The 18,731-nt window shown below is 34.8% G+C and overlaps 1 protein-coding gene across 15 annotated transcripts in view; it reads left to right on the top strand.

Annotated features, from left to right (window-relative positions):
• The window catches only part of CPEB2 (cytoplasmic polyadenylation element binding protein 2), a 71,338-nt gene that overhangs the window by 15,696 nt on the left and 36,911 nt on the right, over positions 1 to 18,731 (top strand). For all 15 annotated transcript variants that reach the window (XM_049708805.1, XM_049708797.1, XM_049708804.1 and 12 more), the window contains one exon: positions 5,441 to 5,531. In XM_049708805.1, the coding sequence (XP_049564762.1) occupies positions 5,441 to 5,531 (91 nt within the window). The remainder of the gene's footprint in view (positions 1 to 5,440; positions 5,532 to 18,731) is intronic.

The raw sequence follows: 18,731 nt of genomic DNA, 5'->3' as shown, positions 1-18,731 counted from the left end.
GTGAAGGCTATGAGCGTTGGCCTGCTCTCTAGCTGGGGGATTATCTATATATTTAGCTCTAAACTTTTGGTCTTACAGAAGTTCTGCTTGCGGTTCCTGATCATGTCACATAAACTATCTTGAATTAATTGAAGATATTTTCTGCTAATCTTTAATATCCACGCTGTTATGGTAACATGATAAATGATAATATGGGGACCTCTCAGAAAAATACATTATTTGGAGACTTTATTCACCTTATACAAAAAAAAACAAGACCAAGTCCAATTTTTCATTTAATAAAACATTCCTTAAGTTGTGATTCTTAAACTAGATGAGTTATAGGGACATTAGTTGTTGTCAAACTGTCACACCTACTGAAAATGAGACAGAAAGGGACCTGTTATACCTGCTTAAGTAATGGATCCTTTTTATGTTTCCTATCCTTGTTCAGTTCTTTAATTGTACTTGATACATTCTTACCCAAATATTTTCTACTTACCTTTCCATTTTATTTAACCATTGTGGATACTAGATTAGCTTTGGCCATTTGCGGCTTCAAAAATTTTTTTTTAATTTTTTTTGAAAATCACTGTTATAGTACTTTGTTGAGGATCAGAATAAAGAAGAAAGGTCGAGAAATGTATATTCATTGTATATGTGGTAGTACTTTAATTACCCTTAGGATATATGGGTGAAATAGTGTTCTTTGCCTTAGAGAAGATGAAAGTCCAGCTGGATGAGTAAGAAATATCTGTGTGGAACAACTAGAGAGTATGAGATTGAGAGCCACGTTGTATAGTGAGGCAGAGCAACACATCATCTGCTAATTCAATATAGTGCGATAGCAGAATGTAATGAGAAATGTATAATCAGTGTTAAAATTGAGAACAATATTAGTACAAATTTGCTCTTTTATTTTAAAGGAAAAATTGGATGACTAAATACAAAAATACAACAAAAGTTGATCTACCTAGGCAGAAGAATATATGACCAAGCATTGGTATAACTTTAAATATGATGATGCATGTTTTTTCTATAATCCACCTCCTTTTTCTTAGGAAGGATACATCACTGTCAAAAGGAAAAGCTTCTACTTAATCACTTCTTTTGAAATAAAACAGGGTTTTGGATATGTCAAAGCAAAAATACAGCATCCCATTAAAAAGTTCCCTTTTAATTAAGTTCAAATTCCTTTTGTTGTATTTTAATATCATTGTTGAACACATTAGTTATTTTCAGCATTTATAATCTTTCTCAGGTCATCCTTTTTAAAATTAGGATGACTTTGTTCTTTCTATGTTTTTTAGTCTTTCTAGGACTTCACTGTTGCTTCCGTAAGTCTTTGCAAATTTCTGGGTTGAAGAAAATAATAAAATATTAGAATATAAGAAATTACAGTTTTTCCACCATTGTGTTCTAATTTTTGCCTGTTCATTTTTGTTGTGGGATACTGTAATCTCAGTTTCTGAAAGCCCAGTTAGTTGATTCTTTGCCACATATCTTTCATACTTAAAGTAGATTTGGGTAAACTTTTCCTGATAGAGATTCTTACTTTTATGAAATATCTTGGCTGTTTTCAAATAGCCATGTAGTAATAAATGTTAGTTACATTGCCATGATTTTCCATATTTTTTTAATGGTAATCAGTGTTGGTGCATTTATGGTTACTTTAAAATGGTTTCAGGATTTCCATTTAGTTTTTGAACCAATGGCAGTTTATGTGAACACAATTTTTTCTAATATCCCTATTTCAGAAGAATGCCTGAGTGTTTGTCTTATCAGATTTGTTTTTGTTTTTTTCAGAAGTCGTATTTTAATCCCCACACTTTACTTAATGGAATTATCTGTATGTTTTTAACATGAACCTCTAGGTTTCATTATCCAGAAAGTGACTTTTGAGATGTCATGAGCTCTTTGCCTGCTCAAGGCTATTTTGTGCTTAGTGATTTAAAAATCATGTGGGATGCAGCTGATGCTTAATAAAGTATAACTTAGTTAACAGTTTTAAAATAGCTTTGCTGTTTTCTTTGCTGAAGTAGGAGTTTGTTTTATGATGAAAGACTTGATATGCAAAGGAAAATAAGGGACCTTATAAGTGGGCATCTCACTATTTCAGTTGGATGTACGCATTAAAGCTAAAGATATAAATACATGCAGCTTGTTTTTGAATAAGAGTTATCAGAGTTGACATATAGTAGTCACTGATATTTATTGAATAGCTTGCTTAAATGTTTTCTCCTCATACCTTAAATATTGTCCATGGCATTGACAGTTGTGTAGGATTCTACATTAATTTTGCTGTGCTCTAAAGCAAGAGCATACTCTTTGGAATGGAAGTAGTGGCTGGCCAAAAAAATAAATAAATAGAAGTTGTGTGGGAAATATCATTTGGGTGGTATTAATAGTCACCATTAATTGAGTTCATAGGTTGACTAAAGACGGGGCATGATCTGATTCTGTTCAGAAAACATCAGCCTGAGAAGATAGCTCTGAACCATAACACATTTTCTTTGCAAGAATTTAAGTTAAATAGAATATAAAGTATCTAGAATATACTCCATCTTAGAACCTATATGATACAGGATACCTTTTGAGATTTTTTTGCTCAATTACATGAACAATTTTTGTCTTGACAGTTTACTTTTTAAATTCTATTTTTTTTAATATTTTTTATTTTATTTTTTTGGCTGTGTTGGGTCTTCATTGCTGCATGCAGGCTTTCTCTAGTTGCAGCAAGCAGGGGCTACTCTTCATTGTGGTGCGCGGGCTTCTCATTGCCGTGGCTTCTCTTGTTGCGGAGCACCGACTCTAGGCGCATGGGCTTTAGTAATTGTGGTGCACAGGCTCATAGTTGCGGCTCGCGGGCTCTAGAGTGCAGGCTCAGTAGTTGTGGCGCACGGGCTCAGTTGCTCCACGGCATGTGGGATCTTCCCGGACCTGGGCTCAAACCCGTGTCCCCTGCATTGGCAGGCGGATTCTTAACCATGGCACTACCAGGGAAGCCCCTAAATTCTATTTTAAGTACATTTTGGAGCTTTGAATATAGTAGTACTTAATCTTTCATTGTGTGGTTGGAGATTGAAGTTGATAGCAAGGTCACGTTAATATCTGATACTTGTCTCAGTTTAGTTACTTAACATTTGAGTACCTATTCCACGGAGGATTCTGAGAAGGCTTTATGGTCCTTTATAATTACCATTTAAAAGTGCAGTCTTTGCCCTCACTGAGCTAAACTTAAACATTTTTGCAAAGTTTTTATGGTAAAGATAAAGTACTATTCATTCAACAAACATTTGAGAGCTAGCTATTTCCATAATTAGAAGGTCCCTACCCCTAATTAGCTTAAAAGTGTAGTGGCAGAGGCAGGAAAACCAAAAAATTAGCTATGAACAAGTACAGTAGAAACACAAAGGTGGACATATTTGCTCATTTTTGCTCTTCTCTATTCCGGTTTTATTTATTATATACTACTTCGAGTCTTTGCTTTTCTATTATTTCTATTATTCTTAAAGTGGACTTTAGGCATTGGCTAGTTCGACATGATTATTTTATTTTTTAGAAGATGGAACAGAGCCTAAAAAGGTTCAGTAGCTTCAGGTTAAGAAGCTCAGTGCTTCTTAAAGTATGGTCTTTGGACCAGTAGTCTCGGTATCACCTGGTTACTTACTGGAAATACAAATGCTCAGGGGCTACTCCAAACTTACTGAATCAGACTGTCGATGAGTCCCAGCAACCTGTGTGTTTAACAAGCCTTCCAGATGTTTCTGAAGCATATTCAAGTTTGAGAACCACTGTTATAGCTTAGTGATTCTCTGTGCCTCCCTCACCAATCAAGATCATTGTTCTAGTGAACACCTGTTACTGATGGGTGTGTTATATCTCAGGAGTCTTTAAATAAAAATAAGTAAGGGGTACTAATGTAGGTAATTAGTGATAAAACTCCAGTAAGATCCTCCAAGTCTAGCACTCTTTCCATTCACTGTTACTTTTCACACTTTCAAATACTTTGACAGCAACTTGTTTAGTCTACAGTAGTGATTCTGTCCCCCTAGCTTTAAAAAGCTCCCAACCCTGATTTAAACATCAAAGTAGAATAAAAAATCAACATATTCTCAGGAAATCTTCTTATGTTTTTCCTCAGCTTTCTAAAAGATTGGTTCTGGATCTTCTCCGGATTGTGGACTCCTTTGGAAAACTAATGAAAGCCATAAACCTTTTCCGAAAAAAAATATGTGTACATGCATGTACAGAACATTATATATACTCTCACAGATTTCATGGTCCTTCTTGAAGCTCAGAGACCCAGGTTAAGAAGTGCCTCATTCTGATTTCTGTGGAAACGTTTTTTCCACTTTTCCAGTTCTTCCCTTTCCTTTTTCTATGTTAATCATTTTTTGAGAGTTAAAAATGGCCTGCCCTGCCTCTCCTTCATTTACATACACTGCACAAGCAAACATACACGCACATACCTAAATGAGTGGGGGCTGGCACTGACATATTTTGGGAATAGACTGCTTGGTGATTTGAGGAGCACAGGCCAGGGCTTGCTGTAATGGTTCCCTATATATGTATTTGTTCAAGTATATTGAGTATATATTGAGCAGAATACAGTATATATTCATGGGCATTAAAGAATCAAATTCCTTCTAGTAAGCAAGTTGAGGGATATAACATACAGCAAAGAAAACTTCCAGCTACACACAGGACTTTGCTCTGAGACTTGATGATATAGGAAACTTGCTGCATTGAGAATTCTTTCACCCTTTTCTCCCCACCTTCCTTTTTAGCAGGGGTGGGTAGAGGGTAGGGAAGATTTAGAAATGCAGAGGCCAATATGTGAGGATTTCAGAGAGCAAGATTTAAATATAAGTATTCTAGATGTTAGTCTTGGTTCCAATATTGGTATTTCATGTTTTTTATTTTTATTGTTTAAGATGTTTATGCATTCATTATTATGAAGTTCTGACTATTAAATCAAATAACATATGATGTTTGATAGATGTTTAAAGTATGGTGCACTATGGAATTAAGCCCTTTCACCTCAAATGTTTATTTTTCAAGTGCCAGCATCTGAATTCCTAGATATATGTGAAAAGTTTAAAAGTTAAATAACAACTAAAAATGCTTTCTGTGCGTATAACATTTCAGAAATGTTTATAAGTTGAGAATGATAACAAGAGAAATTATTTTACTATATTGCATTAATACTGCCAATGAAATAAGATTGCTTTTGATATGTGATTTTGGAGGTAAATGTATGAAATATATTGTCCTCCAGTACAAGAGATATTGTAGCTCATGGGATCCTTAGTTATTGGTATTGTCTTGGGATGCAAACTGACTAGTAATATTATATTAGTCAGATGTCCTCTTTTATGTAAGAAGATTTAGATAGTATTTAATCATCACTTTCTGAAAAAATTGCGTAGATTATATTCTTTTTTTTCTTCTCTTCTAGGATCGAAGTAGAATGTATGACAGTTTGAATATGCACTCTCTGGAAAATTCCCTTATTGATATTATGAGAGCAGAGCATGATCCTCTTAAGGGTAAGTGATTTTTATTTTCTTATATTATCTACCATTTTGTCTGCTTATCATTTTTCACATGAAAATGAGCACTAAGTAACACCTATCTCATCTATAAAATTCTGTTTGTTAATAAGAACCCTTGTTTTTATGAAAGGTCATACTTTTTCCTTATTTAGCTTTATGTCAGTTTATACAGCGAGAAATGTAAACCTACTCTCTTGACTTGTTGTTTAAGAAAAAGCCACTGTTTAAAGATGCTCGTCTGTTCACCAAAGGATGAAGAATGGATCTAAAGGTGTTATAGTCACTATTCTAGAATTCTTTCAAATACAGAAATATTAAAAAATAATAATATTCCTGTTTCACAGACTTACTAGAGAATGGACTTGAGGCTATGGGGAGGGGGAAGGGTAAACGGTGACAAAGCGATAAAGAGGCATGGACATGTATACACTACCAAACGTAAGGTAGATAGCTAGTGGGAAGCAGCCGCATAGCACAGGGAGATCAGCTCGGTGCTTTGTGACCGCCTGGAGGGGTGGGATAGGGAGGGTGGGAGGGAGGGTGATGCAAGCGGGAAGAGATATGGGAACATATGTATATATATAACTGATTCATTTTGTTGTGAAGCTGAAACTAACATACCATTGTAAAGCAATTATACTCCAATAAAGATGTTAAAAAAAAAAAAAGAAAAAAAAAATAATAATAATAACTTTCTTGGAATACTTGAATTTGCAGTTTACAGTAATTCCATCCTAAAATTGTTCTAGGTTAGCTTCCCTTGTCATTTTTCTTCTACCTGTCATATCATAGGGATTTGAAAGTGTTTCAAGGTAGAGAAGCTATTCGTAAAAGTTGGAGCAGATTAGGAAAAAGAATCAGCCCCACTAATCTTACACTATCAGTCTCATCACAGTTACAGTTAACTGTATCTGAAGAAATTCCGTTAACATACTTGTTTTCATTTGTCTGCACATTACATGTTAGTAATTATTTTATATTTCTTCATAAAAAATACCTCCTTGCCTTTTACATTAATGGTGAAAATCTAGCAAACGGTGTGAACTTGTGATGAGAGATATTAGTTGTCTGTTGCTGCCTAATAAACAATCCCCAAACTTAGCAGCTTAAAACAATAAACGTTTATTACCTCACACAGTTTCTGGGCGTCGGGAATTCAGGAGCAGCTTAACTGGTTGGTTCTGGCTCAACATCTCTCATTGAGTCAAAACCACGGGTTACTTTGTAATCTTTCCGTCTTTAATTCTGTAAAGCCAAGAATTACCTTACAAGAGTTAGCCTAAAAACTCTAGAACTTCAGAGTTGGCAGCAAGATGATGGCTGTGGCTCAGTTGGCAATATTGATCAGATATCTAAACATTTTTGTTCTGATTCTGGATTTTGCTTGTGAAGGAGTTTCTTGTCTATTTCCTTTATTGTTAGAGAAGCTCGGGATCATTGGTGATTGTCAGTGATGTGTGATAATGTTAATTCTGCTCACAAACTAATAATGATAGTTATATTTTGATTTTTGGTTTTCGTTTTTTTGAGAGCGGTTGCTTCTAACTAAAATTCAGCCTAATTTTTTGAGTATCTGTAGTTGAGGGCTTGTTTTTTTTCACTGTTATCCCGACAGTTCCAGTGGCATTTGTCTTGGATCCACTGTTTAAGAATAGAAACCGGCAAGCAGCTTGTGATTATGAAGAATTTCCCTCTGTTTATTTCCTTGCCTTCTGTAGATAGAAAACCCTTAGAAATTCTAATACAAGATAAAGTCAGTATTAACTGTTACCAGTGAATAATTAAAACTTTTTCATTGTTGTTTCTCCCAGTCTTCCTTAAAAAAGCCCTTTGAACATGTTAAGAGAAAACATTATCTCACTATTAATTATCTCAGTTTTTCTTTTTTTTCTAGCCTGTTATATAATAAAAGTGGAGGAAAACCTAGAAAGAAGACTTTGAAAAAGAAAATGGAAGCAGCATAAGGCTAAGAGGAATTTAGTAATTAAAAACCTCAAGTTAATTCAGAATTATTTTGTTAGAAAAATTATCTTTGGATGTGGGAAGGGGAAAAACATGCTTATCACCACCTTTAGGAATCATCTCTGTTTCTAATTGGAGTATTTTATGTTCTACACTTATTATGACAGGGAACAGAGAAAAAAAATAAAAGAAAAAAACATTTTGAGAATGCTTCTCCACATAGAATTAAGAAATAAGACTGGTACTTCTGCCAAATTGCCATCATATACCTTTTAAAAATTATCTTGATACCAAGTGCTTCCACTTGTTTTTTTGTTTTATTACTAGTACAAATTTCCCTGCCTTCTGGGATATCATACTGTGTATCTTCCTCCCCACACTCTGATCATTACACATCTTCTTTGTGCTGGGCCTCAGTAAAATCTGCGAAAGCAAGGTTATGACAAGTAGGTGAAACCAATCCCTGAATTTGCTTCTCCTCCCTTCCATTCCTGATCTTTAGGTCATCACTTCAGCCTCTATCCCATCTCTCTTATCTTTTCATCCCTTTCAGAAAATTCTATTCTCTATTTAATATAAGGAAATTCTTTTCTTTTTTCTAAAAAACAGAATGAATCATATTTTATCCTTCTAAAATATTTTCAAAAAAACCAACCATTTGCTTTGTCTTCCTTATGGGATCTAATGAACAAGGAGGAGGGAGTTGTGGGGTAAACTTGAAAAAATAAAAATGAATTTCTTATTTCCCTTTGTGTTAATGGTGAAAGTTTCTAGAAAATTTTCTGTATGAACTTGAGTAACGAAAGATTATATTATTTATCTATTGCTGCATAACAAATTACCCCCAAATTTAGTAGCTTAAAGCAGCAATAAACATTTATTGTCACATGCAGTTTCTGTGGGTTAGAATTCAGAAGCACTTTGGCTGATTGGTTCTGGTGAAGATCTCAGGAGGTAGCAGTCAGGATATCAGTGAGGCTGCAGTTATCTGAAGGCTTGACTAAGGCTGTAGAACCCTTTTTCAAGATGGCTTACTTATGTGGCTGACAAGTTAGTGCAGGCTGTTGGTAGGAGTACTCAGTTCATCATGTGGACCTCTCCACAGGACTGCTGGAGTGTCCTCAGAGCATGGTGCTGGATTCCCCCCAGAGCAAATGATAAAGCTCAAGGTGAATGCCCCAGTGTCTTCTATGATTTAGCTTCGGAAGTCTCACACCATCATTTCCATGACATCCTACTAGCTACATAGGTCAGCCCTGCTCAGCTGGGGAGTAGTCTGCTACTCAAGAGCTGTGGCTACTAGGAGGCAAGGATCAGCGGAGGCCATCATGGAAGCTGCCTTCCACAGAGATGAAAGGCAAAAACTAAATTTGCATTTGGTTCTACTTCTCTAAAGGAAAAGAGAAAGTACTTCAGGTAAGAGTTAATGTTGATAGAAAAGCAATCAAGCAGCTCTCCGGAATCCAAAGAAAATCTATGGCAGGTTACTGACATGACTGATAACTGACTAATTATACTAACAGAAGGACCCTCCCACCCCCACTTAAGCCCAGAATGCAAGCCTGATGGTTTTTACAAGTCAGTAGGTCACTGTTTAATGTTAAGTTCTTTATAGTCAAGCATAGCAGGTGGAAGGGTCTTGTCGAGGCTCTAAAGATGTGAAGTGATGGCAACCAAAGATGGGGCTCTGAATGTATTTTATTCCACTTTTGTTCCTTTTATTCTACTTTTGTACCATGCAGTGTCCAAGACCCTGCTGTGCATTATGTGAAACAGACATGGTCTCTGTTCTTGTGGAATGTACAGCCTAGGGGGGAAAGAGAGACTTTATATGTGTAATATACATAGATACATAGAATATACTAATATAACATGATGTATACATGCAATACATGCAGATTATGTATAGATATAGCTACAAGTGTTAGAAATAGTATAGAGAGAGGTTATAAAGTGTTCAAGGAGGTAATAAGTGGAGGTACCTAACGTAGCTATGGAGTAAAGAAAGCTGAGACCTGAAACCTGAGCAGCACAAAGATGAAAAAATATTGGGGGGGAAAGTATCACCTAGACAAAGGGACCAGGTTGTATTTAAGAGCTCATCACAACTGAGGAACTGAAAGCAGACTGGTCCTGGCATAGATTGTTCAGGGCTTCCTGATGCTGGTTGGGTATAACACCGCTCAGCCAGTCCAAGGGTGGGGGGGGGGGGGGGGGCTGCTGCCTTTTCCTCTGTACTGTGAACAGTAACACACTGTTTTATACTTTCCTTAGTACGAGTGGCACTGACTGATCTGTTTTATTTATTCTGCAGTGGTTTCTCACCATGAACCTCCTATTTTCTGATGACTGTCTTGATTTTTGACAAATATTTTCCTTTTCAAAGAAAGGACAAATATGAATTCTTTTAATGGTTAAAGTAAATCATGCTTTGCCAAGTGCAGTTCTGTGATTCTGCAGTTTTGTGTTTGCATACCTATTTTAAATAATCTGTGATCTTTTTATGTATGTGTGGGTCAGTGCATTCCCCTTTAAACAAAAGAACAAGACAGCGATTATTGTTAATCTCTCTTCCCTCTCTGCCCTCAGCAATTTACAAAAAAGGTCTTACTGTGTAAGCATTTTTACCAAAAATTGCTTACCCCCTCCTCCAAAGCATAAGGGAGAACAAAAAAATTTAATTTAAGCGCATAAAAGATCATTTGAGAACAGTAGGAAGAAATGTAGCTTATATAACAATCTTAGGAGGATCTGTCTCAGCAAGTCACAATGCCTTTACTAATGTTCCCTGAACAATTCAGGGGAATTCAGGAAAAAGGATTTAGAGCGTGATTTTACAATACCAACATATTTTAGAAGTGGATGCCTTTAAAATGTTTTTATTTATTATGTGTTTTTATATATCTAGCATCATTTTTATTACTTGACTGCTAAACTCCTATTCTAAGACTCCTGAAGTAAAACTCTCTGCTTATTTTAAGGAAAATAACCCCTGAGAAAATAAGGAATGACTTCTATAAGGTGCTAAGTGGTCCTGGTAGTACCAAGTAAATTCTTGCTGCATTTCTTCGAAGAAGACACTTCTCTTTTCCCTCTGATTCTCTTCTCCTGCCTTAGTATAAAATTGAAATACAGAGTCACAAAATAACTTGTATAAATTTCTAAAAGTCTGGTGTGAGAACTTACATTTTGAACTTAAGAACTTCTAAGCTGGACAGAGGTTCTCAAACTTGGAGAACATGTTTAACGGGCAGGTTTCAGGACCCTGCTCCTAGAGATTGTGCATTGCAGACTATGTAACGAGAGTACACTTTGAGAAACTCTCGTATAGGAGAACAAGATCAAGGAGATCTATGAAGAATTTTTTAAATTTTAGTGGAATTTATTAAAATACATCAGAGTGAAAAATAAAACTGATACCAATAATATCCATGCCAAAGTAGTTACATGGCTCCTCTTAAACTGCCCTAGCTTATTCACTCTGACAGAGAGAGGCATGCATTTCTCAGAACCAGTTTTGCTTTTCTTCAGCCACTTGTGGTTCCTGAGTCAAAATTTTCACAAGTACCAAAAAAAGTATACGACAAAAATCATTTCATTAGAATGTCTTCAAAAAAAGATAATTAAGGATGAATTGCTATGTATGCTTTAAATTTTTCAATAAAATGTTTCCTTTTGTTTTAAAAAGGAGCAAGTAGAATTTACATATTCTTTTCCCTTTACTTCATTGATTTTTTTTCTTTTTCCTGTAGATCACTGGCCTTTGATAAAGAGAAAAAAATCATTATCTTTGGAATAAATTATATTTATATAGAAGCCATATACATTTTATTATATGTATTCTGACTTTAAGAGATATCACTGTTGTGACATACCTGATACCTTTACCCCCAACTACTCAGAATTTAGTTCATCTTAAGGAAAGTACGATTTACAAGAGTTTACCTTCTGTCGTAATGCCTGCAGATTGAAAAATTTTGAAAGTGTGGCTGTAAAAGTTCTTGTTTTAGAAGACTTATTTGAAATATGGTATCATGGATAGAGATTTTAAATTTTTATTTCTTTTTAGATATGTGTCTTAATTAGCAAAAATATTATTAAATTTAGAGTATAGTTGTTATTTCTTCCAAGCATCTTTGAATATTCAACTAAATGATCTGAGTTACATCAGACTGCAGTTCCTTTTTTAAAAACTTAAACCCATCACACAGAAATGACAATGAATTTTCTTAAAAATCACATTTATTCAGGGAATATATGTGTTCATTAAAAGCTTGTTATTCACACAAAGCATCTTTCTTAGAACTTTAAACATGGGCTTGTAACTCTTATTTTTAAATTGAAAATAAAAACAAAAAGAATACTTTCTATATAGAACTTGCAGTGATAAAAGCAAGTATATGGGATAACTAGGCCTATGAATTTTAGCTGCTTATGGTATTTGAAAAGGATCTGAGAATCTCTAATGAAGGTTTTTCCTCCAGAGTATAGGACTTTATCCTTTTGAAAATGTTTTTCTTATTACAAAAAGTAGTATGTATTCATTAAAAGAAATTTGGAAAAACTCAGAAAACAAAAGTTTTGAAATCATCAATAGTTCCACAAGCTAAAATAACCACGTTCGATATTTTTGGTGTAAAATTTTTCTAGTCTTTTCTTTTTAAATATATAAGCATAAGATATTTGAGATGTTCCAATGTTTACCTTCCCTCCAACCAGGTTAGCTTTTAAAAAATTAGTTAAGAAAAATATATGTACATAGATTAAAAAGTGAAATAGTGCCATAAGACTTACAGAGCTAAAAATAGAAGTCTTTTCCCTCATTCTTCTCTGTTTACTTCTGATTCCTGTTTCCTAGATGTAGCCACTTTCAACTTTGTTTTACCAATTAGTGTATGTTTTATATTTCCTACATTTTAGGTATTATCTTTTGACTATCTACTTTAACTTACCCATACCCCAACATTCTCCCTGCTCTGTCCTCTCAAAATTATTTTAGGACCACTTTTGTTTAAATTAGAGGGTATATTTACTATGATAATACAGATATTATTCATAGGTGCACTTCATATGTTTTGTACTATAACATTTTCTTTTTCATATAACTTTCTTTTTCCTGGAATTAATCATCATCTCTTTTGGTTTGTTTGGTTAGTTTTCTAAGTACTAGTCACTAATTCATCCCAAAATATATTTATAGAACACTGACGCTTCTCTCAATACATGTAAAAACATCAAATAGTCATTCAGATTGATTTTTTTTTTTTTCCTGCTGTTGTAGGTATCCTTGTAGCCCACCGTAACTGTCATTTTGGGACTTTCCTAATCCCAGGAATTCCTTTTTCCTTGGGAATTCATGTCCTGATCTCCGTGTGCTTTCTTAATGGTTTATGCCTTTGTTTTATTGGGCCTGTCTTACAGAACCTTCCTTCAGACGGGATATAAATTTTGAGACTTGTATGTACAAAAACATGTTTATTCTACCTACATAAGATGATAGGCTGGTGTGGAATTATATATTAGTAATTTAGAATATTGAAAGCAATGCTTCATTACTTCCAGGGCTACTGTAAATATAATACCATTATAAAACCTGTTCATTTGTATGATTGATTGATTGTCTTATTTTCTGTTTTTAAATTTTTGCTTTTTTTACTGGAAGCTTTTAGAATATTTTCATGCCTGTGGTTCTGAAATTTTGTAATAATGAATGCAGGTCTTCCAATGTATGGTGGTGGGGAAGGGTTTACCTACCTGTCTTCTTCCCTTGTCTTCTTTCCTTTCTTCCATCTTTCCTTCCTTCCATTTCATTGTTTTATTTATTGCACTGCACATTCATTGAGCCATCCTATTTAAGAGATTAATTTCCTTCAGTTCATGGAAATTTACTATATTTCTTTGATAATTTCTTCCCTTCTGTTTTTTATGTTACCTCTTTCTGAAATTCCTGTTCTTGAAATATTAAGTCTCCTATACGCATCATTTGCTTTTCTAATTTCCATTGCTTTATCTGTTGTTTTGCTTTTGGAAAGGTTTCCTCATCTCTTATTTTCAACCCTTCTAATGATTTTTTTATTTTAAAATTTTTCTCTGAACAACTTTTAAGACCCTCTTTAAAAAATTCTGAAAACGTTCCTAGTTTTATTCTTTGATCTTATTTCTCTGGAGTATTTATCTTTAAACACTGTATTATAGTTTTGAAGATTATTTTTCCATTTCCTTGGATTGTCTGTGCTTCTTTTAAGTTCCTCTTTTCTATTTGTTTGTTTTCGCATGCTGGAGGCTGTCGTCAAATATCTTATGATCCTTTGCTGTCCATTCATTTTTTTTTTTTTACATCTTTATTGGAGTATAATTACTTTACAATGGTGTGTTAGTTTCTGCTTTATGACAAAGTGAATCAGTTATACATATACATATGTTCCCATATCTCTTCTCTCTTGTGTCTCCCTCCCTCCCACCCTCCCTATCCCACCCCTCCAGGCGGTCACAAAGCACCGAGCTGATCTCCCTGTGCTATGCGGCTGCTTCCCACTAGCTATCTACCTTACGTTTGGTAGTGTATATATGTCCATGCCTCTCTCTCGCTTTGTCACAGCTTACCCTTCCCCCTCCCCGTATCCTCAAGTCCATTCTCTAGTAGGTCTGTGTCTTTATTCCTGTCTTACCCCTAGGTTCTTCATGACATTTTTTTTCTTAAATTCCATATATATGTGTTAGCATACGGTATTTGTCTTTCTCTTTCTGACTTACTTCACTCTGTATGACAGACTCTAGGTCTATCCACCTCATTACAAATAGCTCAATTTCGTTTCTTTTTATGGTTGAGTAATATTCCATTGTATATATGTGCCACATCTTCTTTATCCATTCATCCGATGATGGACACTTAGGTTGTTTCCATCTCCGGGCTATTGTAAATAGAGCTGCAATGAACATTTTGGTACATGACTCTTTTTGAATTTTGGTCTTCTCAGGGTATATGTCCAGTAGTGGGATTGCTGGGTCATATGGTAGTTCTATTTGTAGTTTTTAAAGGAACCTCCATACTGTTCTCCACAGTGGTTGTATCAATTTACATTCCCACCAGCAGTGCAAGAGTGTTCCCTTTTCTCCACACCCTCTACAGCATTTATCGTTTCTAGATTTTTTGATGATGGCCATTCTGACTGGTGTGAGATGATATCTCATTGTAGTTTTGATTTGCATTTCTCTAATGATTAATGATGTTGAGCATTCTTTCCTGTGTTTGTTGGCAATCTGTATATCTTCTTTGGAGAAATGTCTGTTTAGGTCTTCTGCCTATTTTTGGATTGGGTTGTTTGTTTTTTTGTTATTGAGCTGCATGAGCTGCTTATAAATTTTAGAGATTAATCCTCTGTCAGTTGCTTCATTTGCAAATATTTTCTCCCATTCTGAGGGTTGTCCATTCATTTTTAAAGATAAGACAAAAATGGTGATTGGAAACTGTGTATGTAATTAGGGCTTATAATCTAGCGAGCATTACTGTAAGCCAATCATGGAACTATCACAATGTTTGTATTCACATCTTTTCTTTTGGTCTGTGGAATGAACCTGGATGTATGTCTTCCATTCTTCTGCCTGGGAGCTGTATGCCTGTCTACTACTAGCCTTCTTAGAAGAGCCAAAGAAGGAAGGGGCTGCGTGTCTCTCTGGGTCATGGAGAAACTGACAAGCAATCATCAGCCTTCCTGTTTTCAGTTCTACTCATATTTACTCTCAGTGATAACCAGAGCTTCTTATTTCTGAACCTTTCCAGGTTTCTGCTATAGTAAATGGCTTGTTTGTTGATAATCTTCCCCAGGCACACACCAGTTTTGCTTTCAGTGCTTTCAATGATTTCTGGTCTCCAAAGTCAGCTACCACTCACCCATTCATGTTCACAGCTTTTGAAAATGTTGATATGATTCTTCTGTGATCTCTTCCCATTCCCTTTGTTCTAATGTGCTATCATTTTAGTGGTTTCAGAAAGCAGCAGAGATGAGCACATGTGTTCAGTCCTCCATGTTCAGCTGGAAGTCTCTGTAACTCCTAGTCCACTTACTCCTTAATGAAGCCTCCCTAACACTATAGTCAATAGTAGGTTACTTTGGTAAAGATTGTTAAGGAACTATATTTGTTTTTAATTTGAGCACCTTTCTCATTTATTTTTGATTCAGTCAGTTTTTTTTTTTTTTTTCAGTGTATAGAACTTTTCACATGATAGTGTGTCATGGGAGCAATGACCACTTCTGTTTTTGCTTTATTTTTAATCAGCATCTGTTTTAGTGCCAAGCAAATAGAAGGGGCTCAATAAATTATTGGCTGAATGATTAAACATTTTTCCACAATAATTTTTTATCATTATTTGTTTAGAACTTTTAAAATTATTTACACACATGTAAAATAGTTTGTATAACCATTCCCCTATAGTTGGACATTTAGGTATTTCAATTTTTAAATAAAACTCAGTGAGCTCTTTCTGAGTTTATATACATAGAATAAACTTAATACATTTGTTTTTGAGGCTCTAGATGTATATTGCAACTTATTTTTAAGTTTTATGCCAGTTTATACTGCCACTGATGATGTTTGATTGCCCATTTGTTATTCTTAATATTATTTTTGTTAGTAAACCCTTTTACAGTTTAAAGTTTTGTGACCATTAGTGCAACTTGATTTTAACATTAATTGCATATATCAGTTAGTACCAGTTTTATTGAAGTAATTTTACGATAATACATTATCTTACCAGATGATTAATGACTTTGGTTTAGCCTTTTGTGTTTTTTTGTCTTTCTTTGTGGTTCTACTTTACTTGAAATAAACTTTTTGCTATTCTATGTTCCTTGATGTTTCTTAATATATTTTCTGGTATTAATTGGATAAAAGTTTAAAAAGTTATAAATAATTATTAGGTGAAAAAATTATGATGAGATCCTGAATTAAGAGTTAGTTAACTTGATTAATTTTCCTGGAAACTAAAGTAGATTGATGGCTTTTATTAGAGGTAGTTAAGGAATGATTCTGTTGCTTTCTTGGGATCTGGATCTAAGGGTATTTTCTACATTTGTATGATCTTATTCGTAGGCTTTTATGAGGCATGCATTGAGATTTGGGAGTGAGGTCAGGAATGACTGTCCTACCCGTAGGATCTGAGCAGAGATTGGAGTTATTCAAGGTTGGTAATGACCACATTCTGAGTGGCTTTTACCAGGCTTCCTATGAACCATTTTTTTTTTCTAATTAGATTTCAAAGTAAAGGTGAAATGTAGATAATGAAAAAAATATGAGAAGAGTGTACCAAACCAGTGGGAGCAATGCTTTATTTAAAGCATATAAAAAGGAATTTTTCATATTAGAATTTTTCATTTGAGGGTGTGTGTATGTGTGTGTGTTTAATATATGTATACAGTATATAACATATCATTTATTGAGCACTTGTTATATGCCAAGCACTGTTCTGAGGACTCTACATGTATGTATTAACTTATTTAATTCTCACAACTAAGGGTAGATATTTACCCTTAATTTACAGTTGGATGACTGGTGGCTTACTAACAATAATTGTCTAAGCTTCAGTGCTAGTAAGTGGTAGAATTTAATAGCTCTTGAGTTTGTGCATTTAACCACCACACCATACTGCCTCTCTTACTAGTTGGTTTAATGTTCTAACTCAAACTCTTTATGATTCTAATATGTGATTTAAATGTTTTTTTTTTTCCTATTAAAAGGAGTTGGCAGAATGTGTGGCATGTTCTTCAGCAATTTTCTCATCAATAATGAGGCATCATTAACTGTGAATATTGGGGCTTTGGAGATCATTTTTTGGATGTATTCATTAAGAAAAAGAAAACAGTCGTGGAGAAGGGAAAAATTAATCTTGGCAAAGAGCAAAAAGCAAGACTTGTCTTTTTCCCTCCCCTCCCCATATTTAAGGGGTTTAGAAATGAACTGATAAAAGCTTGTTCTTTGATTTTTCCATTCACTGAGACAATGTCCTTTCCATGCCCCCACATACAAACATATATTTAGGTACTGTGCTTTAGATTGAGCTTATGTTTCACATAACAGAATGAGCTATTTCATTCATCCATTTAATAAATATTTGAGTCTCTTATGTACTAAGCTCTGTTTTAGATGCTAGAGTAGGGAATAAAAAAGACAAAAAAAGACAAAGTCCTGCCCTTATGCATCTGTTTGAATGAAGGATAGAGACAACAGGAATCAGTGCTATGAAGGAAGAAATATAGTGTCAAGGGAATAGAGAAAGAAAGAAGCTGCTGTTTTAGACAGGATGGTCTGTGATGGCATCTCTTAAAGACCTAAGTGAAGTGAGAGGTGCAAGCTTTTGTCATATCTAGGCAAGTGCATTTCAAACAGAAAGGAGAGGAAATAATACGGATCCTGAAATGGGAATATGCCTAGTATGTTTACGTAATAGCAGAAGCCAATGTGGTTAGAATGGTAGAGCATGAGGGGCCAGATATTTATTCTAAGTGTGGGAGGGTTTTAAGCAATAAAACAACATGAGCTGACTTAGGTTTTAAAAGGATCACACAGACTGCTGAATGGAGACTAGACAGGTTATTCTGGCAGTCTGAAGAGATGGGGATGGCTTGGGCCAGGGAGACAGTGAAGGAGCTGGTGAAGAGCAATCAGGTTGATCTGTATGTTGATAATAGAACAGTTGACAGATTTATACACAGATTAGACAGAGTGAGGAGAAAAGGTAACCCAAGGTTTTGGGATGAGCAAACTAATGGAAAAAAGTGCTATATACTGATCTGCGGAAATATGGAGTTGAGGTAGAGAGTTGCAGTTGCAGTCATCTGCTTGGAGATGACATATGAAGTTTTGGTAGTAGATAATATCACATAGAGAGGCAGCGTAGAAAGGGAAGTCCAAGGAGTGAACGTTGGGGCTTTAGCATTTAAAGGTTGAAAAGAGGAAGAGGACATAGCAAAGCAGACTTCAGGAGTGGCTGCTGATAGAGGAAAACCAAGAGAGTATGGTATCTGGGAAAGGAAATAAGATGATACTTCATCAAATGGACATTTTCTTGTTAACTAGAGGCTTTAAATTTGAGAATACACAAACATTAAGAGATGTTGAGGAAGTGATTGCTTCATTTTATCCTTTCCAATTCATATATCTGTAACTTAAAAGAATGTTTAAATCCAAGGAAAAAGTGAAATAAGAAATGTTATAATTTTATCACTATTTGGTAAG

This window comes from Orcinus orca, chromosome 4 (genome assembly GCF_937001465.1).
Source record: "Orcinus orca chromosome 4, mOrcOrc1.1, whole genome shotgun sequence".
NCBI classification, from domain to species: Eukaryota; Metazoa; Chordata; class Mammalia; order Artiodactyla; family Delphinidae; genus Orcinus; species Orcinus orca.
This window is presented reverse-complemented; position numbering and strand designations above follow the sequence as displayed.